Source organism: Cibotium barometz, chromosome 15 (assembly GCF_041138505.1).
Source record: "Cibotium barometz isolate CiBa-2024 chromosome 15, ASM4113850v1, whole genome shotgun sequence".
In the NCBI taxonomy this organism is placed as follows: domain Eukaryota; kingdom Viridiplantae; phylum Streptophyta; class Polypodiopsida; order Cyatheales; family Cibotiaceae; genus Cibotium; species Cibotium barometz.
This window is the reverse complement of record NC_141060.1, coordinates 32,861,502-32,882,755: the sequence shown is the minus strand read 5'-3', so window position 1 is coordinate 32,882,755 and position 21,254 is coordinate 32,861,502. Positions and strand designations below refer to the sequence as shown.

The 21,254-nt window shown below is 42.1% G+C and overlaps 1 protein-coding gene across 1 annotated transcript; it reads left to right on the top strand.

Moving 5' to 3' along the window:
* Window positions 1-308: 308 nt before the first annotated feature.
* On the top strand, window positions 309-5,106 carry LOC147631194 (pentatricopeptide repeat-containing protein At3g12770-like). The gene is made up of 4 exons (XM_086809529.1): window positions 309-770; window positions 885-961; window positions 1,344-1,576; window positions 1,666-5,106. The coding sequence occupies exons 1-4, from the start codon at window positions 542-544 to the stop codon at window positions 4,655-4,657; spliced, it is 3,531 nt and encodes a 1,176-aa protein (XP_086665655.1). The 5' UTR covers window positions 309-541; the 3' UTR covers window positions 4,658-5,106.
* The last annotated feature ends 16,148 nt before the right edge of the window (window positions 5,107-21,254 follow it).

Below are 21,254 nucleotides of genomic sequence, written 5' to 3'. Positions count from 1 at the left end.
AGGGCACGTGCCCCTACCTTGCTAGCCTCGCCATTACCGACACGACTATCACATGGATGTGAGGAATAGGTTAGCCCAAGCCATGCACATCGAGCTGTCCTCATCTCTTGGATGAGGAGCACCCTCATCTCTTGGATGAGGAGAGCATCATGTACCCGTCCGCCGACGGCTGGAATCTTAGTGCTTTATCAAAGAGGGTATGGTAGCAACAGCTCTAAGTGATGCGGGCCTTAAATTTTGAAAATTTTGAAGTCGAAGGCAGGCCCGGTGATGGGGCGCTAAAACCCTATGTGAATGGAGGAATGATCGTGGGGGGAATGGGTGTAAATGCGTGTTGTAGTTAGTTTTAGTGAGAAGAGACCCATTTGCAAGGATCCAAAGAGCAAATGCAGAAAGGGCTTTCATCTATGCGGAGGGTAGGCTAGGCTAGGGTTGAAGCAGGAGGGTAAGGTCGTCTCTCTCTCTTTCTCTCTCTCTCTCTCTCTGTCTCTCGGTCGCATTTCTGTGTTCTGTGGTGCGCCATTCGAGCTCGGTTGTAAGCATGGTGAGGGCGGTAGCCTCCGCTGCTATAAAGCGGGCCAAGGTCCTGCCCGCATCGTCTGCCACTCGCAGGCCTTTTTCGCCTCCTTCGGGCGGATCTCGGCACTCCGATGACAGCAATCGAAGCCTCTTTTTGGTGCCTAGGGGAGGATGGGGTTTCCAACGCTCCGTCGCTTTCTTCTTCTCTAGCTCAAGAAGTTCTGACGCTGCCGCTGACCTTGCGAAAGACGGTGAGTGCTCTCTGCACATGGCCGGGTTAGGGTTTCTGCTTATGTGGAATTTTTGCGGTGTTTATGTTTCTGCTACGACTTGATGGTTTCATATTTTGCTTATCCTCCTTGCAGACAAAAATTCTGCTTTAGAGGAATCATGGCGTCGGTTTTTTGCTGACATCCCTCGGTGGTGGAATGGTTATGATAAGGTGAGTTCCTTTACTTGCTGTTTCTGGAGTGGACTGACGATGTCAAGGATCTCTTCCTGCTTTCATGGAACTTTGTTGGTGCTATCTTATGTGGTTTTCTTTGATCGACTTTGTGGCCTTTGCAGCTTGTTATTTATTTGTGGCTTCATGCATCTTACTTTGCTCGATCTTATTTGTGGGCTGCTGCAGCTGGCTTTGCTTAAAATTTCATGTCATGCTTGTGTATGCGAAGGTTGATATTTTCTTCTGTTTTCTGCTGGGTGGTTTGTAAATGTACTTGCCTGTAATTTATTTGGAGAACGCTCTTGGTTGATGGGCGCAGAAGTATTATGAAGAATCTGTGTTCATTACCTTAAAACTATTCTTTGCTTGCATGCGGCAGGGTTTGCATAGTGATTCGATTGTGGCCTCATACCTGGAGGGATGGGCTAGCTCGCTCCTGGGACTAGAGTTGGCGGGTGTGAAGGCAAGTGGAGCGCACCTGAGACAAAATGTGCTAGATGGTCAAATGAAATGTGTAGCAACTAACACAGCTGCTAGTGTCAGTGAGGCACCCACAGGAAGTGAAGCTACTCCAGTTGAAATTGAACCTGCAGTTACTGAATCAAAGCTCAGGCAAGCTATAGTTTTTTTGCTTTTTGTATTTTTAGATGTGCTGTTTTATCACACACTCAAACATGATGTTTGCTTTTGTGATGGAGCAGCTTTTCTCCATCTGAACACAAGATTGGCTACGCGGGTGTTTTTGGGAATTTCCGGAAGCTAGTTGAAGAGGATCAATGGGACGAAGCTCATGCAGCCCAAGCTGATATGCATTCTAAGGGGATGCGTGTCAATAGCAACATCTGGGCTGTTCTTATACAACACTGCATTGCCAAGAAAGGCCTAGATTCAGCCAGGGGGATTTGGCGCTTGGTTCAAGAAACCAATTTCCAACCCAATGCCTTTGTAGGGAGCCACTTGATCCGAATGTTCAACTTGTTAGGCAGTGTTGATGAAGCAAATGAGGTTTTTTCGCAGCTGACCAGGCCAAACGTGTACACATGGAATGCAATCATTGCAGCTAATGCCAAGCATGGACAGGGTGATTTAGCTATCAAGTTGTACCATCAGATGGTCGAAGTCCATGGTGAGCCTGATGATTTTGTGTTTGTTAGTGCTTTGAAAGGTTGTACTAGTATAGGAGCTTTGGCAGAGGCTAAGGTGATCCATCACCATGTGACAAGAACTGAATACGAGTCCGAGGTTCTCGTCACCACTGCTCTACTTGATACTTATGCAAGATGTGGGAGCCTGGATGATGCACGGAGAGAATTTGAAACGTCTCCCAAACGGGATCCTATAACTTGGAGTGCAGCAATAGCAGCTTATGCCCAACGAGGTCATCCTGAGGAGGCCTTTAAGCTCTATCAACAAATGATACAGGCAAATGTGAAGCCAAATAATATCGCTTTTATGGGCATTCTCAAGGCCTGTGGCAAAGTGGGAGCCCTTGAACAGGGTAAAATAGTCCATGGCCACATTGCCAAATGTAAGTTGGATACTGACGTGCTAGTTGAAAGCAACCTCATTGACATGTATGCCCAGTGTAGAAGCCTTGTAGATGCAATTGAGGTGTATGAAAAATCTGCCAAAAGGGAGGTGGTTGTATGGAATTCAATGATATCTGGATATGCCCTTTATGGGAAGCTACATGATGCTGTGCAAGTGTATGAGCACATGGTTAAGAAGGCCATGGAGGTAAATGGGCCTACATATATTGGTCTCCAGAGAGCGTGTGCTAGCCAGGCTGCTCTAGATCAGGGTAGGGAATTCCACAAAACAAGTGATTACTGGGACTATTATGACAAGCCAGAAGTTGGAGCTGCCATTATAGATATGTATGCTAAATCTGGTGGGAGTCTTGATGAAGCTCGTGTGGTTTTTGACAAACTACCAAAGAATGAACTGCTACCATGGTGCGCATTAATTGCTGCACATACTCACCAAGGGGATGCGCAAGGGGCCCTCAAACTTTTTCAACAAATGCAGCTGGATGGGCTGAAACCTGATGGTCTTGCGTACTCAAGTGTCTTAAATGCTTGCTCCACTATGACTGACCTTACTCAGGGTAAGCTGGTTCATGAACAAGTCAAAGAAAATGGGCTTGAAACAGAGCCAGTTGTTGGAAAGGCACTCATTGACATGTATTCCAAGTTCAAAAGTTTCACAGATGCACGGAGAGTATTTGACAAGCTGCCTAAGCATGAGGGTGTAAATGCTATGATGGCAGGATATGCTCAGAATGGTGAGGGTGATGAGGCTCTACGATTTTATCAGGAATTACTGAAGGATGGTGTGCAGCTAACAAATGTCGTCTATGCAAGTGTCTTGAAAGTCTGCTCTCGCATAGCCTCCCTTGATGATGGAAAACGAATCCATGAACATATTAAAGAGAGAGGATTTGACTCAGATCCTTATGTTTGCAGTGCATTAATTGACATGTACTCTACATGTGGGAGCCTTGAGAATGCTTGCAAGTTGTTTGATCTGGCCAAGTGGAATTTTTTAACTTGCAATGCAATGTTACGAGCACATTTTCATCATGGTCAGCATCAGGAAGTTTTCTGTCTTTTCCAGAAAATGCAACAGGAAGGATTGGAGCCAAATGAAGCCTCTGTCCTTACTGCTCTCAAAGCATGCACCAGCACAGGATGCCTTGGTGATGGCAAGCGGCTCCACACATACATGATAGAGAGGGATCTTGAGGCAAATCCAGCTCTTGGAAGGGCTCTTGTAGCTATGTATGCCAAGTTGGCAGGGGTAGAGGAGGCGCGCCAACACTTTGATAAACTACCTATGCGAGAGGCTGCAACCTGGAATGCCTGGTTGGCAGTTTTGGCCCAGAATAATGGTTACAACTCTGCTCTCAAATGCCTTGAGGATTTGCCCAAGGAAGTGAAGCTTGATGATGCAACATTCAATAATCTCCTTGCTGCTTGCAGTGAAGTGGAAGAAGGCCACAAGCTTCTAAAGTCAATGAATGAGGTTTATCGTGTCACACCTACTGTTAATCACTATGCCTGCTTTGTTGATCTTCTTGGGCGCGCAGGACGGTTGAATGAGGCAGATGTTTTACTTCAAGGACTGCCATTACCTTCCAATGTAGAGAGTTGGGCTTCCTTTCTTTCCAGCTACAAATCACATGCAAACATGGGCATTTATTTGGGCCATGAATGTGCTTCTGATTATGATTTCATATTAGATGTGTATGCTAATGAGGAGTTGAGGGTGGAGGCAAACAAACTACATACATTGTGGAAAGCTTTGGATGCCTGGAAGAATCCAGGAGTTGCTGTTGTTGAGGCTGAACACGAGGTTGGCCTCATGCGGGGAACTGAACTCACAGCGAAGATAGAGAAGCTAAAAGTACAGTTCAAGGATGGTCGCAGGGTGGTACGACGTTCACCGAGTTCTGACAAGGCCAAGGAAGATGCTTTGTGTGGTCATTGTGAGAAGCTTGCGATTGCTTTTGGTCTTATCAATACACCCCCTGGCACAACACTCCGGGTGTCCAAGAATTTGCGAGTGTGTGCAGACTGTCACAATGCCACAAAGATCATATCAAAGATCGAAAAACGTGACATTATAATCAGGGATGCTTATCGTATCCATCACTTCAAGGCTGGTGAATGTTCGTGCAATGATTTCTACTAAAGGCTAGTTTGGAAGTATGCTGGTGGTGTTCGGATGAGGAGAATGCCTCTTAACTCAGTAAGGTGCACTCAGTAGTTGACATAGGTTAGGTCATCCCCCTTCGTAGGACAAAGTATCTTGCTATCTCGACTTCGTCTTTGTTTTGGTAGAACGAGGCTTGCCCTTTTTCCATGGTTTACGGAACGGAGTCCATCTTCTGAACTTATATGGTGAGTAGTGATGTACATAGTTCTACCTGGTATTATCAGCAGACATTCTAGCCCCCTGTTTGTGCCCCAGCAAGTACCCTTGTTCTCAGAACTCTCAGAATGGCATGCTGGGAATGTTGCTTTATAAGGGCTTCTCATCCATGTGTTAGATGTGCTCTAATCTTACGCTGGAGGAGGTAGTAACTTATCCTGTAAGTACTTTTTGGTCTCATGGCTGTTTTGCCAAATTTTTGGTCTCAAGTGACTGCATTACCCGGTGGATCTGACTACAACTTCTGAGAGAAGTGTTTGTTCAATTAGCCTGCAGGTTTGGCTAGGCTTTTGTTCATTGCTCTTCGTCTGTGCACTCAAGGAGAGGGGGGGGGGGGGGGGGAGGGACGTGTGGGGTGCAGAGCACAGTTTTTCTACTTTGTGAAATCCACCTGATGTGTACGAGTGCATTGTTCTGTTTTGTTTCGCCTTGGTTGCTATGGCCTGAACGCATTTTTCTCGTATAGGGCTTTATGTGAGTTCTGTGTAGGTGGTTTGCGGGTAGTGGGGGGAAGAGGTACTCTCACCGTAAGCACTATCTTAGCTATTAGGTATAAGGGAAAGAGTGTATAGAGCACCCGCCCTAAGAGCAGCTCTTTTTGCATCCAGCCTAAGAGAAGCTCTTTCTGCATACATAACTTCTATTTGTGTTACTGGTGGAGCTTCAGAAGAGCTGGTGCTGGCTTCTGCTCTCTTACTAGTCCCCTCATTCCCTATTTTCATTATTTATCGAGATGATGTGGGGTCTTACTCTAGCAACTGTGGTTTGTAAGGACATTGCCTCGAGGATGCAGGAAGTCTCATTTTTTCTCTTACATGTTTACACTCGGGTCCAATGCACTGCACCTTCCATCAATTAGTTCGTGTCTTGCATGGTGGATTCTTGGATTTAACGTGATGGTTAAATTTTGTTCAGTCAAATGGGCACGACCATTACAAGTGGAGTGTACAAAGGTAATGTATAGAGCACCCATCACAAGAGAAGCTTTTTTTGCATACATTACCTTGTACTTTTGGAGGTATATCAGACACTTCACTTTTGTTTCTCTAATGCATGATTTAATGAAGAAGAAAGCTGTTTAAATGGACATATGCTGAAAGGGATGCGTTTCAGAAGTTGAAGAAAGCCATATCATTTCAAGGCTTGTGCTCATTATTCTCAATTTGCATAAACCTTGTGGTAGAGTGATGCATGCGGAGATTGCATAGCATGTAGAGTTGAACTTTTCAGGTTCACTAGAGTTGTTGGCCATGATTCATGCCCTTTTGTTCGAAGCATTATTTGCTTGGGGCGTAACTTATGGTCAAGACAATCATCAGAGTTTTGAGGTATTTCCTTAAATCAAGTTATCAGAGAAACACTTGAGACGGGCAAATTCTCTTATGTTTCACTTTCACATTCTTCGTACTTGAGGAAAGAAGAATGTCCAAGAGACCATGGGTTCATAAGGTGATGGTTGCATATCATGATGATTTGTTAGCTATGATGCTTATCATTCAGATGAGGAGTTGCACTGATTTGCTGGAGGTTAGGACTGTTTCTTTTTATTTATTCCATTAAAGATGGCTATTTGATGCTGCCTATTGTATGTGTGGTCAAGGTTTTATGGCAAAAGGTTATCGTGCTGTGCTTCACCTTATGCAAGGCATAGGGGTATTTTAGCCACTTCAGAGGCTCTGGAAATGTATTTTTTTTTGGCTAGATATGTAAGAACATTGAGGCCTTTGTATGGCTATGTGCGGAAATGCTTGGTGACACCTCCAAGTAAGAGTCTACTTGTGTGTTTGCCCATGACTGCTGCACTCACAATAGTATTGCTGTCCAAGCCACTACAATCACGTACATCTAATCAACACCAAACACGCGAACCCAGGGAACATAATTGGGTTAGACTAGCACTCGCCACCCAACCATAGCCTTCAAATCAGATGTGGTAAGCTACCTCTACGCTAGAGACCAGCACAATCTTGGCAACCTTGCACTCTTCGCACTCTCAAGGCATGCACCTCCCATACCACACACTGCTAGTCCTCACGACTATCATTGGCACGGCTAAGAACGGCTAACCAACACAATCCTCGCAAGCTCAGACTCTCAAGGCATGCATCTCCCATAACACATACCTCTAGTCCTCACGATTGTCATTGGCATGGCTAACCAATGGGCTAACCACAAATTGGGTCTCGTGGGAGGCCCCTCGTAAGGTAGAATTTGACATATACAAATGAGCCACAAACCCAACTATATAGCCCATTGACCAACTCACATTGTTATATAAATTGTGTCTGGTCCCTAAACACTAGCCTCGCTATGTCCATGCATGGGACAACATTCTTCCCATGCTAATGAAAGGCATGGCATTGGAGTGAAGCGACATTCTCCCAAGTGTTGTCTTCTCCACATGATCCTTCCATCTAATCAATCACTTGGGAATAATTCCATTCCTAAGGGTATGATCCTTACGATTCACAATCACCATTGGCTTATGAGAACGTATACAGATAGAGGCCTTATCTTGAGGGTCCGTATTTTTTAAAAATTTTGGATTAAGGTTCCATGCTTCTAGTTGGAAACTCCTACACCCAGTAAGTCTTGCATGCTCCTAGTTGGATAGTTGGAAACTCCTAGTACTTCTTCCAATCTACTAATGTGAAAGATATGATGCACGCGTACTCCATTCAAGAACACAACCTATAAGCAACCTCGTTAATCTTTTTGAAGATCATATATGAACCAACAAATCTCAGAGACAACTTGTAGACTTTTCCAATCTACATAAACCCATTGGTTCATGACTCTAGCTGATTGCTTTTGGTTAGCATAAAATCACGTTCTATCCTGTGCACCCTTTATGCAAACTACAATATCTCTTGTTGCTCTTTTACGAAGTCAATCACAGCACCAACTCAGACTCTAAGCCAATCATCCACAGGGCTCTCGGATGATAGCCATACGTCAGCATAAAAGGGCTCATCTTAGTAGCAAAATGTTTAGCATTCTTGTAAGCAAACTCTACTCAAGAAAGATACTCTTCCCAACCAGATTGTCTCACAAAACATATGCACACATGTCCTCCATGGTTTGATTCACATGATCTGTTTGTTCATCAGACTCAAGATGATCAGATGAGCTCATACTCAGCTTTGTATTCACTTTCTTGAACACCTCTTGCTAGAAATGTGAAGAAAACTTAGGATCTTGATCACAAACAATATGAACTGTCAAACCATAAAGGCTAAACAACTTCTCAATAAATAAATGAGTAAATTGTATATCTAAGATTTTTCTTTCGTAGAAATAAATCTCGCCATCTTAGAGAGTCGGTCATAAAGATCATCCACATGGCATTCCCCCCCCCTCCGCCCCCCTCAAACTTTGTGGTAATCAAACCACACAATCCATAAAAATACTGTCCCATTTCCTTTTTGGAATTTTTAATGGATACATCAAGCCACCACATCTCAAGTGTTTACAACTTTATTGACTTGGCATTGCTGATAATTTTGAACATATTGTTCAACATCATCTTTTAGCTTCGGCCATAAGAAATCCTTTTTTTACCAAATGCTCAGTCCTTACTACACTAGTAGGTGTGCATGACACTCAAATATGATGGGACTCCTTGCACCATCAACATTGAGTACACAACTTTTTCTTTCGAAAGAGCAAACCATTCCTGAATAGAATAATCTTTCAAACTAATAGAAATATGGGTCGCCTTAGCCTAAATGAAGGTTGATTCAAGAATCTGTCATTTTATTGATAGATTCTTTTTGGCAATGAATCTCAAAATGAAACTCTTGTAGACACGAGCATTTCCCCTCCTCAATTGGGAAGAGCTGCCAAAGTATTTTAGAGATGAGTTATCCACATAGACAACAAAAGTAGAGCTATATAAATAATGCTTCCACTTTTTCAAAGTAATCACAACATAAATGCGTTGGCCAATTGAAGTAAGCTTTTTACTCTCGAAAACAACTGGCCTACCATCTTGGAATAATGTTACTCCAGTAGTTCCTAGGCCTTAGGAAGGAATACCTTCTTCTTCTCCCAGTGATTGGTGGTGCCATCGGGAGAGTGATGGAATCCCCCCACTGTTGCCTCGTCCCTCGCATGGGCAGCCGGGATTCCAATCCTCCGCATCTGTGTGGCCTCGTCGGATTCAATGCCTCATTGTATATCTATTCCTAGCCTCCGGGGTGACCCCATCCAGCACTGTATGGAGTATTCAGGCTATGTTACTCTTTTTGTTCATGCATACTTTTGCCACAATACCTCTTCCCCCTTCTTATAGATACCTCCATTCTGATCAATGGAGTCTGGAGTATGTATATGCTTTCGCTCGGACAGAGTGGCGTCACATGGAGGACAGGATCTGTGCCCACTTGGCATGCCTTCGTCCCAAGACTGATTGTGATTATTCCCCATTTAAACCCTTGCCCGACTCTTCGAGTGGAGGGCAGTTCTGCTAGTGCCACCTTACACAGAGATGCAGATAGTCTCATGGAACATTCAGGGTTTAGGGGGCCTTAGTGCTTTCAGAGATGAGGCGTCCTCAGAGGAGAGCTTTAGAGAGCCACAATTGGGGTACCCATCGACAATCTATTCCTCCAAGAGCATCACCTTCCTAAGGGGCACACCCGATGCGATTGCGGAAGATTTTATTAGGTAGGAGTCACACTTTCTGGTCTCCATCCTTCGGCCCTTCAGGGACAGGGATGAGTGTGTCTTTTTATCAGTGAGCAGTTTTTGCCGGCGAGATAGGCTCAGGAGTCATAGTCTCCCAGAGCGTGCACAGTGGGTTACCATCTTGATTGGAGAGGATAGCGTTGGCTTCCTCAATGTTTATACTCCAAATGCCACTGCAGGTAGAGCCATCGTTTGGAGCATAGTCCGACATGCCCTCCCCTAGGCTAACTTCGGGTGCATGGGCGGTGACTTCAACATGATAGAGGCAACACAGGACAAACTTGGAGGTGGCATGACCACAATATCAGGAGTAGAGTATTCTGCCTGGAGGAGATCATTAGGGGGAATTTGAGCATAAAAAGGATCCTGTAAGGGTCTCTAATTTTAAGGAATTAAGACTAATTTTATTGAGGCTTAAGGAGAATCACACTTATAAATGAGACAATGGCATATGCAAAGAGTGAGAACATGATTGAGGAGACTGAATTACCTTTGGAAAGTTCTAATGAAAACCCAGACAATCAAATGAGCAATAGGGAGAGGGTTTGCAAGTTAAGTTTTTCCTCTTTTAGTGTCAAATCTGAGAGAGAGATATGGTGGCTTGGGGCGTTTGAAGTACTGAAGGATTCACATGAAGTGCTATCTTGGATGTTTGATGGGATACTATGGATTACCAATGTCATTAAAGCACAGATTCAGGGAAAAAAATTAGAAGTGGCGCGGGTAAGGGCACTTATACAATAGACTGGCATTTAGGAGGTGACTTGAAGACAATAAAGTGCCTTCTTGGGTGTCCACAAGGTGCTAGCACCCCAAATCCTTGTCCATGGTGCATGAGAATGGTGAGAGAAAAGAAACAGAAGAAGGCAGGAAGGAAGAGGAAGCTAGAGAATCAAGATGATGAGAATGACACAGTGGATGATAATGTTGGCAATTGGGTTGGTGGTTTCTTGTCTGCTAACATACTAGCTGAGCTAAACAGGCATTTGAGAGACCGCGAATGGAATCCTGTAATTCCATTCGAACTCAAGAATGTCCACTTTTGTACTTTGCATGCATTCATGCGTGTGTTTGATCATTTGCTCAAGTGTCACGTTGATTATGCATTTACTATGCAAGGCACAAGGAAAGACAACATGAAGCTCTTCAAAAAGTAGAGGAACTACTGAACTCAATTGGGTGCCATGGCGGCAATGTGCAGATTATTGTTAATAATAAGACCTCTGGCATAAATCATGAAGTGGCCCAGCAGGTGTCAATGAGTGGATATAGGGCAAGACATTTTCTAGAGAGGCTAGAAAAAGTAAAGAACTTAAAGTCCTAGGACTTGTGAAAGGATTTGTGTAAATGGAAAACGTTTGACTGCACCAATCCAAGCCTTGTAGTTCTACGTGAGAAGGTTTGGTTAGACTTCAATAAGATGGTTAAATTAATGAGCAAAAGCAGGACAATTGTAGAGGAGTGCTAAAATTTTACAAAAGCCATGGTCGATACATGGGGTGATACCAACATTATGCATTACATGGTAAACGAGTTTCTTTCTACCTCATCAATTTGAAATGATTATAAGGTATAAAGTATAGCTTCTGAATTGGTCTTGTTTTCTTTTGCAGCACATTTTGTATGCACATGAATGAATATGGTTCTCTTGACATGTGGAGCACCCAAAGAATGGAAAAATCTCACTACCAGGCTAGAGGAGTATATTTCAACAACACCTGACATGGAGGAGGAAAGACTCGTACAAATTACCTCAAAGAAATGTTCAATTGGTTCTATAGATATACTTTTGGGTAAAAACTATCAATGGAAAAGGCTCGTACGAGTGATTTAGCAAAGACAGCACGAAATCAAGCCAAAATGAGATCATTGAAGTGGGAAGCTGGCACAAGACCAACACGTCATGCGGCATGGAGATCATCAAGAAGACGAGAAGGAAGAATTTGGATTTAGTGTAACGAAATTTTGTATGCGAAATTTATAACAGTTTGAAGTGTTGTAGACATTTTTGCTTAATACGGACTTGTAATTAAAACTTAGCCGTATCATTTTATTACATAAAAGATATAACAAAATATTTACAATGACAAGATAATTAACTGCTCTTGAGTCTCTTCTCTACTTGCTATTCCTCTTCACTAGGTATTTTTCCTCTATAATGCAAAAACTTCTTGCGACTATAACCCTTAAGTGCATTTACATCTTCTAGTCCGGCACCTAGAGCATAGCTAGCATAACAGAGGAAGTATCCGGTTCTGGAAGGCCAAAATCTTGTACTGTATCCAAAGATACGAATAGCATCACACTTCTCTATCCCTTATGTGTATTGTAAGGGATAAAGGAATAGCCCGTATATCTAGATAGTGCCTTGAGTGTGAGAAGTGGAATTTCAGCATCACTAGAATATTTGCTGTGGTAGACAATAAATATTTCTTTGTCAATAGACGGGATGTAGTGTGCAAGAGCAGCATCTTGGCCAACTCTTGCATGGGCAACACCTCCACGTCCAAGGAAACCATTTGCATCATCAAGCTCAATCTACATTAAACAAAGAATTTAGATTTCACATAAATTCAGTCAATACCATAAATCACATAAATTCACTCACTCAAGAATAGATAAATTACCTTCAAGTTCTCATCCTCTTCCAACTTGGATGCATCCCAAAGGTTGATGGAGCCTTCTTCATTTCCTTGATCAAGGGTGGGCAAGGGATCTGTTCCAATTTCAGTAATTCCTAACTCCTCTTGAAGACTTTGAAATTCTAGCTCTATGGGAAGAGAAGATTCAGTCTCCTTGGCTTTTTCAAAGCACAATGACATGGCTCTAGGGGCTTCAATGAAGTTCTCTGTCACCTCATTGTCCAACTTCAAAAACTCCTCTTTATGTTCATTTTCCACATTGAGTATACCCCTAGCAGCTTCACAACCATCTACTATAATTGCAAGGAAATAATCCTCCCTTAAATTATAAAGCTTTTGTATGTGGGAGAGAAGAATAAAATTCTTGCCATTAATAAGAAATGAGGTCAGCCCAGGGGGAGGACGAAGTTTGATTTCAAGTGTTCTCCATGCACAGATGACCCCTCATCAATAATAGTGGATGCCTTAAACTCTGCCACATCAAAACCTATGCTTAGAAGGATCTCCTCATCACCAAAAACTAGGTCCATAACCTCATCTCATAAGATTCAATCTCAGTGACAAATGAAGCTTGTGAAACCTTTTGACCCTTCTGAACTTCCAGTTCATCCTTTGTGTAGTCCTCTTTGTCTGCATAAAGAAATAGATAAGCCACAAATCCAAAGTAGTACTCAAGAACTTTGCACTTTTTCTTGTGCAGAGGGCAGTGTTCAAGATAAATCTTTAACCTCTTATCTTCTAAATAGGTATCTCACCTGCCTGACATGCTCTTCTTTTCAGATGAGGGCAAAGCTAGACATGTGAACATATTGTGATGATCCCTCATTTATAATTTTTGTACTAACAAATTTACTATATGTCTCCCACTCTTTCCCTAACATAGAGCTTGCCATTTCCTTAATAATTTATTCTAAATTAAAGGGCAAATTGAATATAAGCTCAACATCTGGAAGATGTTCATCGTGCCCAGCTCTCCTTAATAAATCAAACAGGTTTTCATTGGCACTATGCTCATCTGTTACCTCTTCAAGTGTCTCTACATCTTCCAAATAGGAGTGAACCACTTGAACCTCCTGCTCCATGCTGGCCACGGCACGAGGACGGACAACTAACAAGAAGCGGAATTGCCTATCACACGGTGAATTGCAGGCACGAGTGAAGGGGGAAGGAAGCCAATCCATGACGTGAGGAGACGAAGAAAGGACTAGAAACAAATTCTCTTATCGCTTGGTGAACTGAACGTTGAACTGAAAGCGCGTGTGGAGGAAGGGGCAAAGAAGGAGGAGCGAAAAAATAAAAAATAAAATTTAAACAAGGCATGACTATATATAGATATTATTAGGGTTGATGTCATACATGTACGATGGAAGTGAAGGGCTGATGTCATCGAAATGTGCCGTTGTGCCACATGTAGGGCTGACATCATCATCGGAGTGCCACGTTGTAGGGCATATGTCATCCTCGTCGCAAATGATGACATCGCATTCTATAAAATGGAAAAAATATTTATTTATTTTTTTGGTCGGGTACCATTGACGGTGCGAGTATTTTTAAGTGATTATTTCTATAACTTTGCATAGAATCTGTAATCCTCCCTCTACGACGCTAGTAGTACCATCCATCAGGCTCTAATCAGGCTTATCGCACCGTGGACATCGCGTTCTTGCCCTCCCTCGACGGCACGAGTAGACTAATCCGTCGAGGTGTGATCTTAGTTATCGTGCCATTGACAGCGACTCCTCGCCTTCATCCCTCTACGGCACAATCAATCATATCCGGTAGGCTCCAATAAATCCTAGCGCACCGTGGACAGCTAGACATCGCCTTCTCGCCCTCCTCCCACGACGCGAGTAGACATATCCGGTAGGCTCCGATCTCTCTTATCGCACCTTGGACAGCACCGGCGAGTGTAGTCCTTCCCTAGACATAGCTTCCTCGCAGTATGGCTCGTACAAAGCAAACTGTGAGTATGGTTTACCCAGATCCCTCCCTTCCTAAAGATTCAGTGCCAGAGCAAGATCAGTGCCAAAGCAAGAGCCAGAGGCAACAACTTCTAAGCAACCATTAGAGAAGAAACAAGTAAAGGGTAGAACCAATTTATCTAAGGCAAAAACTTTCCTCCAGAGACGAGAAATTGTTTGCTGAGATAAGGCAAGCACAGGAGGCTACACATCTGCTCATCCCTAGGGCACCATTCCTAAGAATTGTAACAGTAAGTGACAGTATCAAAGGGCATGGACATTATAGATGGCAGAGCAGTGCATTGGCATGTCTTCAAGAAGCTTGTGAAGACTTTCTTATAGACTTCATGAATGATAGCTTCATATGTGCTGCCCATGCAAGAAGAGTCACTTTGATGGACAGAGACATGACACTTGTTAGCAGGGTGAGGTAAAGGTTTGATAAATTTCTTCATCCCTTGCCAAAATGAGGGATAAGAAAGCCTTTGAGATCCTTACAATTCCCCCAGCATTGAAAAGGAAATCAAAGGCAAATAATATTAAAGTTGAAGAAGTTAATTCCCCTCCCAGAAGAAGAAGAAAAGAAAGTTGGTTAGGAAATCTAAGCCAGATAATAAGAGTTCTGAGGAGGAGGTGAAGGAAAGGTCTCACCAACACGTGCATGATAGCTTAGAGACCCTTGTGCAGTTGGAGAAGGCCAATACTCAGAGGCTTGCCCAAGTACCAAGGCAGCTAATCTGCAATGCCATGGCACAGTGGAGGAAGACTATCTCTATATTGCACCTAGGGACCTTTACATGCTTGTAGAGAAGGATAGGGAGATCAATGACAGTGTTGTTCTCATGTGTGTAAGGTATGACTACATTTTTCACATATGTATATGTTCTCATATTTTGTTCATTCCTTTATAAACTCTTGTAGGACACTTATGAAGGAATTGCTTCCAAATCAAGTCAACGAAATATTCATTTGTGATTCCTTAGTGTCACCTGCACATTGATTGATATGAAGAAGAAGACTTCCGAGTTGGCATCCTATTTCAAGCCAATGAGAAATAAGAACATTTGTTTTATTGTTTTGCCATATGTAGAGAGGTTCGTCTCTAACTGATGATTCCTATGTGTTTAAATATTTGACATACGATATTTGCTTTCTTAAATATATCTTTTTCTTTTTTCTAGTGGCACTGGAGTGCTTGTGTTATTAATCTTCTAAGAAGGACTGTTATTTTCATGAACAGCCTAACTGGCATGCATGGGCAGATTAAATTGTAATTAGTTCTCTTTAATAACTTGAATATTGAGCTTCATACTTTATTTTTCCTTACATTCAAATTTGGTTTTTAATAGGGCATATGTAAGAGAGCTATTTTTGCGACTATTGAAGATGAATATCCAAATTATAAAAAGGAGGCAGAGTCTAAATTAGCCAATGGCCTTACAAAAAGATTCTACCTCATGTGGATGGCATGGTATTGCCAATGTGTGGAAATATCTTTTATCTAAATATATCGAGATTGATAGCAGTGTAGATTAAGTTTAAACCCACTATTTTTGCAGTAAATCTTTACTTAAATTTTTAACTTATTTTCTATAGTTCTTGGTTCTTAAATCTGAGAAGTTTTCTTAATTTGACAGACTCTTCGATCTCACGAGTTTTGGATGTGGAGTGTTCGTGCAAGAGCTATCAATATTATTTTGAATAATTCAACTACTCCAAATGATCGAGATTCTCCACCACCTCTAAGGCAAGCCTCTCCATCTAAGAAGAAGAAGAAAATGCGTGTACATTCACCACTAAAGCATTTTATGTTTAAGCAAGGAACTCTACAAAAAGAAACCAAGGGTGCTCCTCAACAAGGCACACATAAAGAAACCAAGGGTACTAAATCAGGAAGTGCCTCAAAGAAAAGTGGTCCTCAAGTGGGTGCCAAGAAGGGTGTTGGCAAGAAAGCTAAGAAGGAACTCAAGTTCAAGTTTACTCGTAAGAATAACCAAAAACAGTAAAAGGATATATGGACATGGAGACAAAGGAGGCCACAAAACCAGAGAAGACAAAGGGGGATATGGAGACAAAGGAGGCCACAAAACGAGAGAAGACAAAGGGGGACATGGAGACAAAACCAAAGGAGATGGAGACAAAATAGAAAGCCTCATTCTCCGAGTCCCTATTTATCATTGTAAATATTTGTAAATTTTCTTCTAATTTTATAATCTTGTTTGTAAAGATTGAGAAATTCTTTTCTCATGTTGTGATGTTTTTTGCTAAAAACACATTTGTACTTGAGTTTGTAATGGTTTTGAGATATTGTGCCATAATTGTCATCTTGTGACTCGAGTACATCTCTAAAAGAAAAATATTAGAACTCTTAAAGGGCTTCATAAACAGAGCTCTAAATATTGTAATTCTAAAAGAACAACATAAAAAACTACAAAGGCACAGCTGTAAGATTCCTCCCCAGCCTTTCAAGATGTCCAACATCTTCCCCTGTAATCAAATCCCTCTTCAGAAATATAAAAGATCTTATTTCTACCAGTTTTGGCCTAGAGAGAGAAAATCTTCTAGAGAGTGGTAATTCAGTTTTTAAATATTTTTGGATAAAAAAATTTCTCATCTTATTAAAATAAGTTCCCCTGAAACAGAAGTTCAAAAAGATTTTCAGAAGGTGCATTAGAAATTAAGTATAATCTGTTCGAGGCATTATCCTAGGGGTCCAGATTTTCGAAAATTTTTAAATTAAGATTCCTATGGACCAATAAGATTCATCCAATTAAGTATAATCTGTTCAAGAGGCATTATCCTAGGGGTCCAGATTTTTAAAAATTTTTAAATTAAGGTTCCTATGGACCAATAAGATTCATCCAAATGTAGGAAGGAGATATATAGAAGACTAAAAGAAAAATCCCCTAAAAATGAGTAAATACTCATATAAGATGAAGAGTTGACTAAGGACAAGGTTAATAGTTAAAAAAGAGAGATATTTAGAAGTAATGATGCATTTTTGACACCTCAGTATGGGGGAATTCCCCTCATGAAGGAGGCGCCTATTTCACATGCTTCAATGAGTTTTAAACTCCCAAATAATGAGATATTTTTATCTCTCCTCTGTTGAGATATCGAGCTCGTCTAGTGAGGCGGTGGACACTGATGACCCGCCTGGGGGGGATAGGCCCCACACTTACACCACTCGCATGGTTGGTGAGATCTTGGGTGATATGCGGCCAGTGGGATGACAGGTTGTGTGATAGCCATTCTAGAGACTGGCATAGTTATAGCGCTAGCTCATTTAGTTGGGTTCACACTATAGAGAACCCTTGTATGTATTTGGTTGAGTACCTTTCATATTGTGTGCTCTTATCCTGTATATGGTGTGTTGAGTGTTGAGTGAAGTAGAAGAAGATTTTCAGCCTCTCACCTTGTGTGTTCTCTATTAGGGTTTTGTGAGTGTGTGTGTGCTTGCAAGAGCTCAAGCTCTCTTCCCCCCTGCATCTTTTCATGGTATCAGAGCCTGGTTCGTGCTAAGGGCTGAGCTACAAGCAAGAGAACCACAGGAAGAGGTACGAGGGTAAGAGCTTCAACTACTCTTCCCTATTTGTGTTGGTGACTACACCCTTGTCGGGAGCTCTACGGGAGGCACCGACAAACGATCTCTGATTGAGGAGCTTTCTTCGTGGGAGTAAAGCTATAGGGCAACTATACTACTTTTCAACCAAAGCTCTGAAATTCTGAAAGTGAGTGAACACCTCACTCTTCTCCTTCATGAAATATACCCACACTTTCCTTGTGTGGTCATCAATGAATGTCACATAATAATACCTGCAGCCTCCCATAGACATGGTCTTCGTAGGGTCCCATACATATGAATGCACAACATCTAGTGCATTTCTGCTCACATATCTGTTATGTGGAAATACATGGTTTGTTTGCTTTCCAAATTGGCATGCTTCACATATTCTCTGCATACCTTCCACTTTAAACTTTGGCAGCCCTGTCACAATTCCTTTAGTCTGCATAGACTTCATTCTCTGCACATTCACATGTCCAATTCTTTTATGCCAAATGTCTATGTCTGCAACAATTCCTGAACCATTTGCAAACATCGCAGCACTCATTTCAGGCATGTCTACATTTGACGTAAACATTCTGCCCACTCTATTGCCTTTTGCAACCAACCTGCACTTGTCTTTAAAGTCTTCAACATAAAACAACCATCAGGGTTAACCTGCAAACCCTGCTCAATCATGTGGCCAACTGAAACCAGATTCTTTGTTATGTTTGGAACGTGAAGTATATCTGCAAGGTACTTCACTTTGCCATCCTGCATAGACAATGGCAACATGGCCAATTGGATGAGCAGTGTCATCCCCTGTTTCCAAAAACCTGGTCTTTCAAGGTTTTTCATCTCCTTGAACCACTCCCCATGACTTGTCATGTGGTTCGAAGCACCTGAATCCACATACCATACATCATCTTTTTGTGCTGCTTCAACATTTTCAGATATGGCATTCACGACATGCTGCATAACAAACAACCTTTCATTATCCTCATTGTTTCTGCTTGAGGATGCATAGTTGTTCTGTTGCACTTTCCCATTTTGCATGTCAGCCTGCTTCTTATAACATTCTGCCTGCACATGTCCAAGCTTACCACAATAAAAGCATTCACGTGCATTGTTATATTGCCTTTGCCAATTTCCACGTCCTCTTTGACTCCCCCTGCCTCTGAATTTGCCTCTTCCACCTGTGTTTTGTTGATGTTGTTGTTGTGTATTCTGGGACTGTTGTTGCTGCTGCTGGCCATAATTCTGATTACCTGTTCAGCCACCTCCTTGACCGCGTCCACGGCCTCCTCTACCTCATCCTCTACCTGAACTTGTGTAGAAGGCCTGTTGCTCTGAACTATTTTTGTTTTGTGAAGAATGTTGGTCTTCACCCAAGCTCTTCTCTTCTATAATCAGCATAGACACCAAATCTGTAAAGTTGGGAATGTTTTTTCGAGTCTGAATAGACGTCTTGAACACCTTGTATTGTGGCCCGAGACCACGTAGACAGACTTCCACCTTATCATCATCATCATCTATTGACACACCAATAGATGCAAGGGATTCCACAATACCCTTTATCTTCAATGCATAGTCATTCACAGACATGCTCTTTTTCTCAACAGTATGAAGTTCATTCTTCAACTATATCTTACGTGCCTTGGTATTTGTTTCATAGAGTTTTACCAAGGTGTCCCACGCCTCCTTGGGGGACTTGGCATCCTGAATGTGCCCAATCATGGTGTCCTGTATACTAATGGAGATCCAATACATAACTTTCCTGGCTCCTTGGTTCCAGTCTTTAAACTCTTTCACATCTGCAGCGCAGTCAGATTTATGTCTGGTATCTCCGGTGCCTCTTCATGCTCACCTTCTATGTAGTCCCAATAGCCCTTTCCCATCAGGAAATTCGTCAACCTGAACCTCCAAGCATGGAAGTTATTCTTATCAAGCTTCTCAGCCACAATATATGTTATGCCATCATTTGACATCTTGCCAGACACACAATTTTACCAGAAACAGCACTCTGGTTTGTCCTGCACAAACTGCTATATTTCTGCAGCGGTACTGTAGTACTCTCAAATGTCACAAGCAGTGACTTGAATATGCATATTTGATCTACGTGACCATTACTAGGCCAAATTTGATCTACATGACCATTAGGCTAGATTTGAGATGCTGATTGGGTTGGTGGTGTCTCACACAAGATCTACCAACACTTTATGTTTGCTTTTGCGAGTGCTATTGTGAGTTGGAGCATCAAGAAACAATTAACAGTTACCTTTTCGAGTATAGAGGTAGAGTACATGGATACTGCTACGACAACCTGTGAGGTATCTTGGTTTCAGAAGATACTTGGTCATACTTATTGTGACAACATGAATAGCATAGTAAACAAGTCTATCATGCTAGGACAAAGAACATTGAGGTGCGTTATCATTTTATGGGGGAGAAGGTTCTAGCTGGATTTGGTATATGTCAGCACTAAGGATGAGGTGTGGTTGACATTTTCACGAAGACATTGGGTACAAAGAATCTCCGCAAGTTTAGGAGCTTACTTGGAGTGCACTGTGTGGAGTTGATCTCGAGGGGGAGTGGTGAGATATTAGCTCAACTAGTGCTAACATTGATGACTCGCCTGGGTGATGTATTTTGCACTTATGCCAGTGGCATGGTTGGTGAGATTATGGGTAATATATTACCACCAGTGGTAATATATTATCACCTGTGGTTTATAGGTTGTGTGATAACCACTTTGGTGTACTAGAGTTATGGCATAGTTATAGTGCGAGCTCATGTAGTTGGGTTCACACTATGGACCAAAATTTATAATTTATAGTAAGAGAGTACCAGCTCATGTAGTTGGGTTCACATTATGGACCAAACTTTGTAAGTTATAGTAGGAGAGTACACTTGCCTATAATATGCACTCTTATCTCTTTATGTTATGAGTGTAGAGAAGAGAAGAGATTATAGGAAAATTCAACCATCTATCTCTCTTGTGTGCTTGTCTACTCATGTGGGCTTGTCGATCTCTCTTGTGTGCTTATCTACTCGTGTGTGTGTTTACTTACAAGGATCTCAAGCTCTCTCTCCCCTGCATTCTTCTCAGATAACATGGGCACAAAGTTAAATTTCTCATCCGCATATCACCCACAGAGAGATGGGCAAAGTGACATTGCAAATTCAATAGTACCAAGTCTTTTGAAGTGCTATGTGGTTAATCAAAAATCGGTTTCTGCTCTATAGCAACACAGTGAATACTTCTAATGGGTGGCAAGGTGCTATTTTAGATAATCTATGGTGAGGTGGCTATCTTTAAGACAAAGAATGTGATTTTTGCAACCAATTAGTATGCTAGGGACATTGATATTGAAGTTTAGGTGTGAGGATTGCCTTTAGACCCACTGGGCAAGGCACCCATGGGATTTGTATGCTCTGGAATGTACATAAGATGTACATAGGTGCAAGGATTGCATTTGAACCCACTTAGCAGGGCGCCCATGAGATTTTTTCTCTCTGGA

Coding starts and splice junctions, on each gene's coding strand:
- LOC147631194 (XM_086809529.1), top strand. CDS start 542: ATGGTGAGGGCGGTAGCCTCCGCTGCTATAAAGCGGGCCAAGGTCCTG. Junction 962..1,343: donor GGTGGAATGGTTATGATAAG/GTGAGTTCCTTT, acceptor TGCATGCGGCAG/GGTTTGCATAGTGATTCGAT. Junction 1,577..1,665: donor GTTACTGAATCAAAGCTCAG/GCAAGCTATAGT, acceptor GTGATGGAGCAG/CTTTTCTCCATCTGAACACA.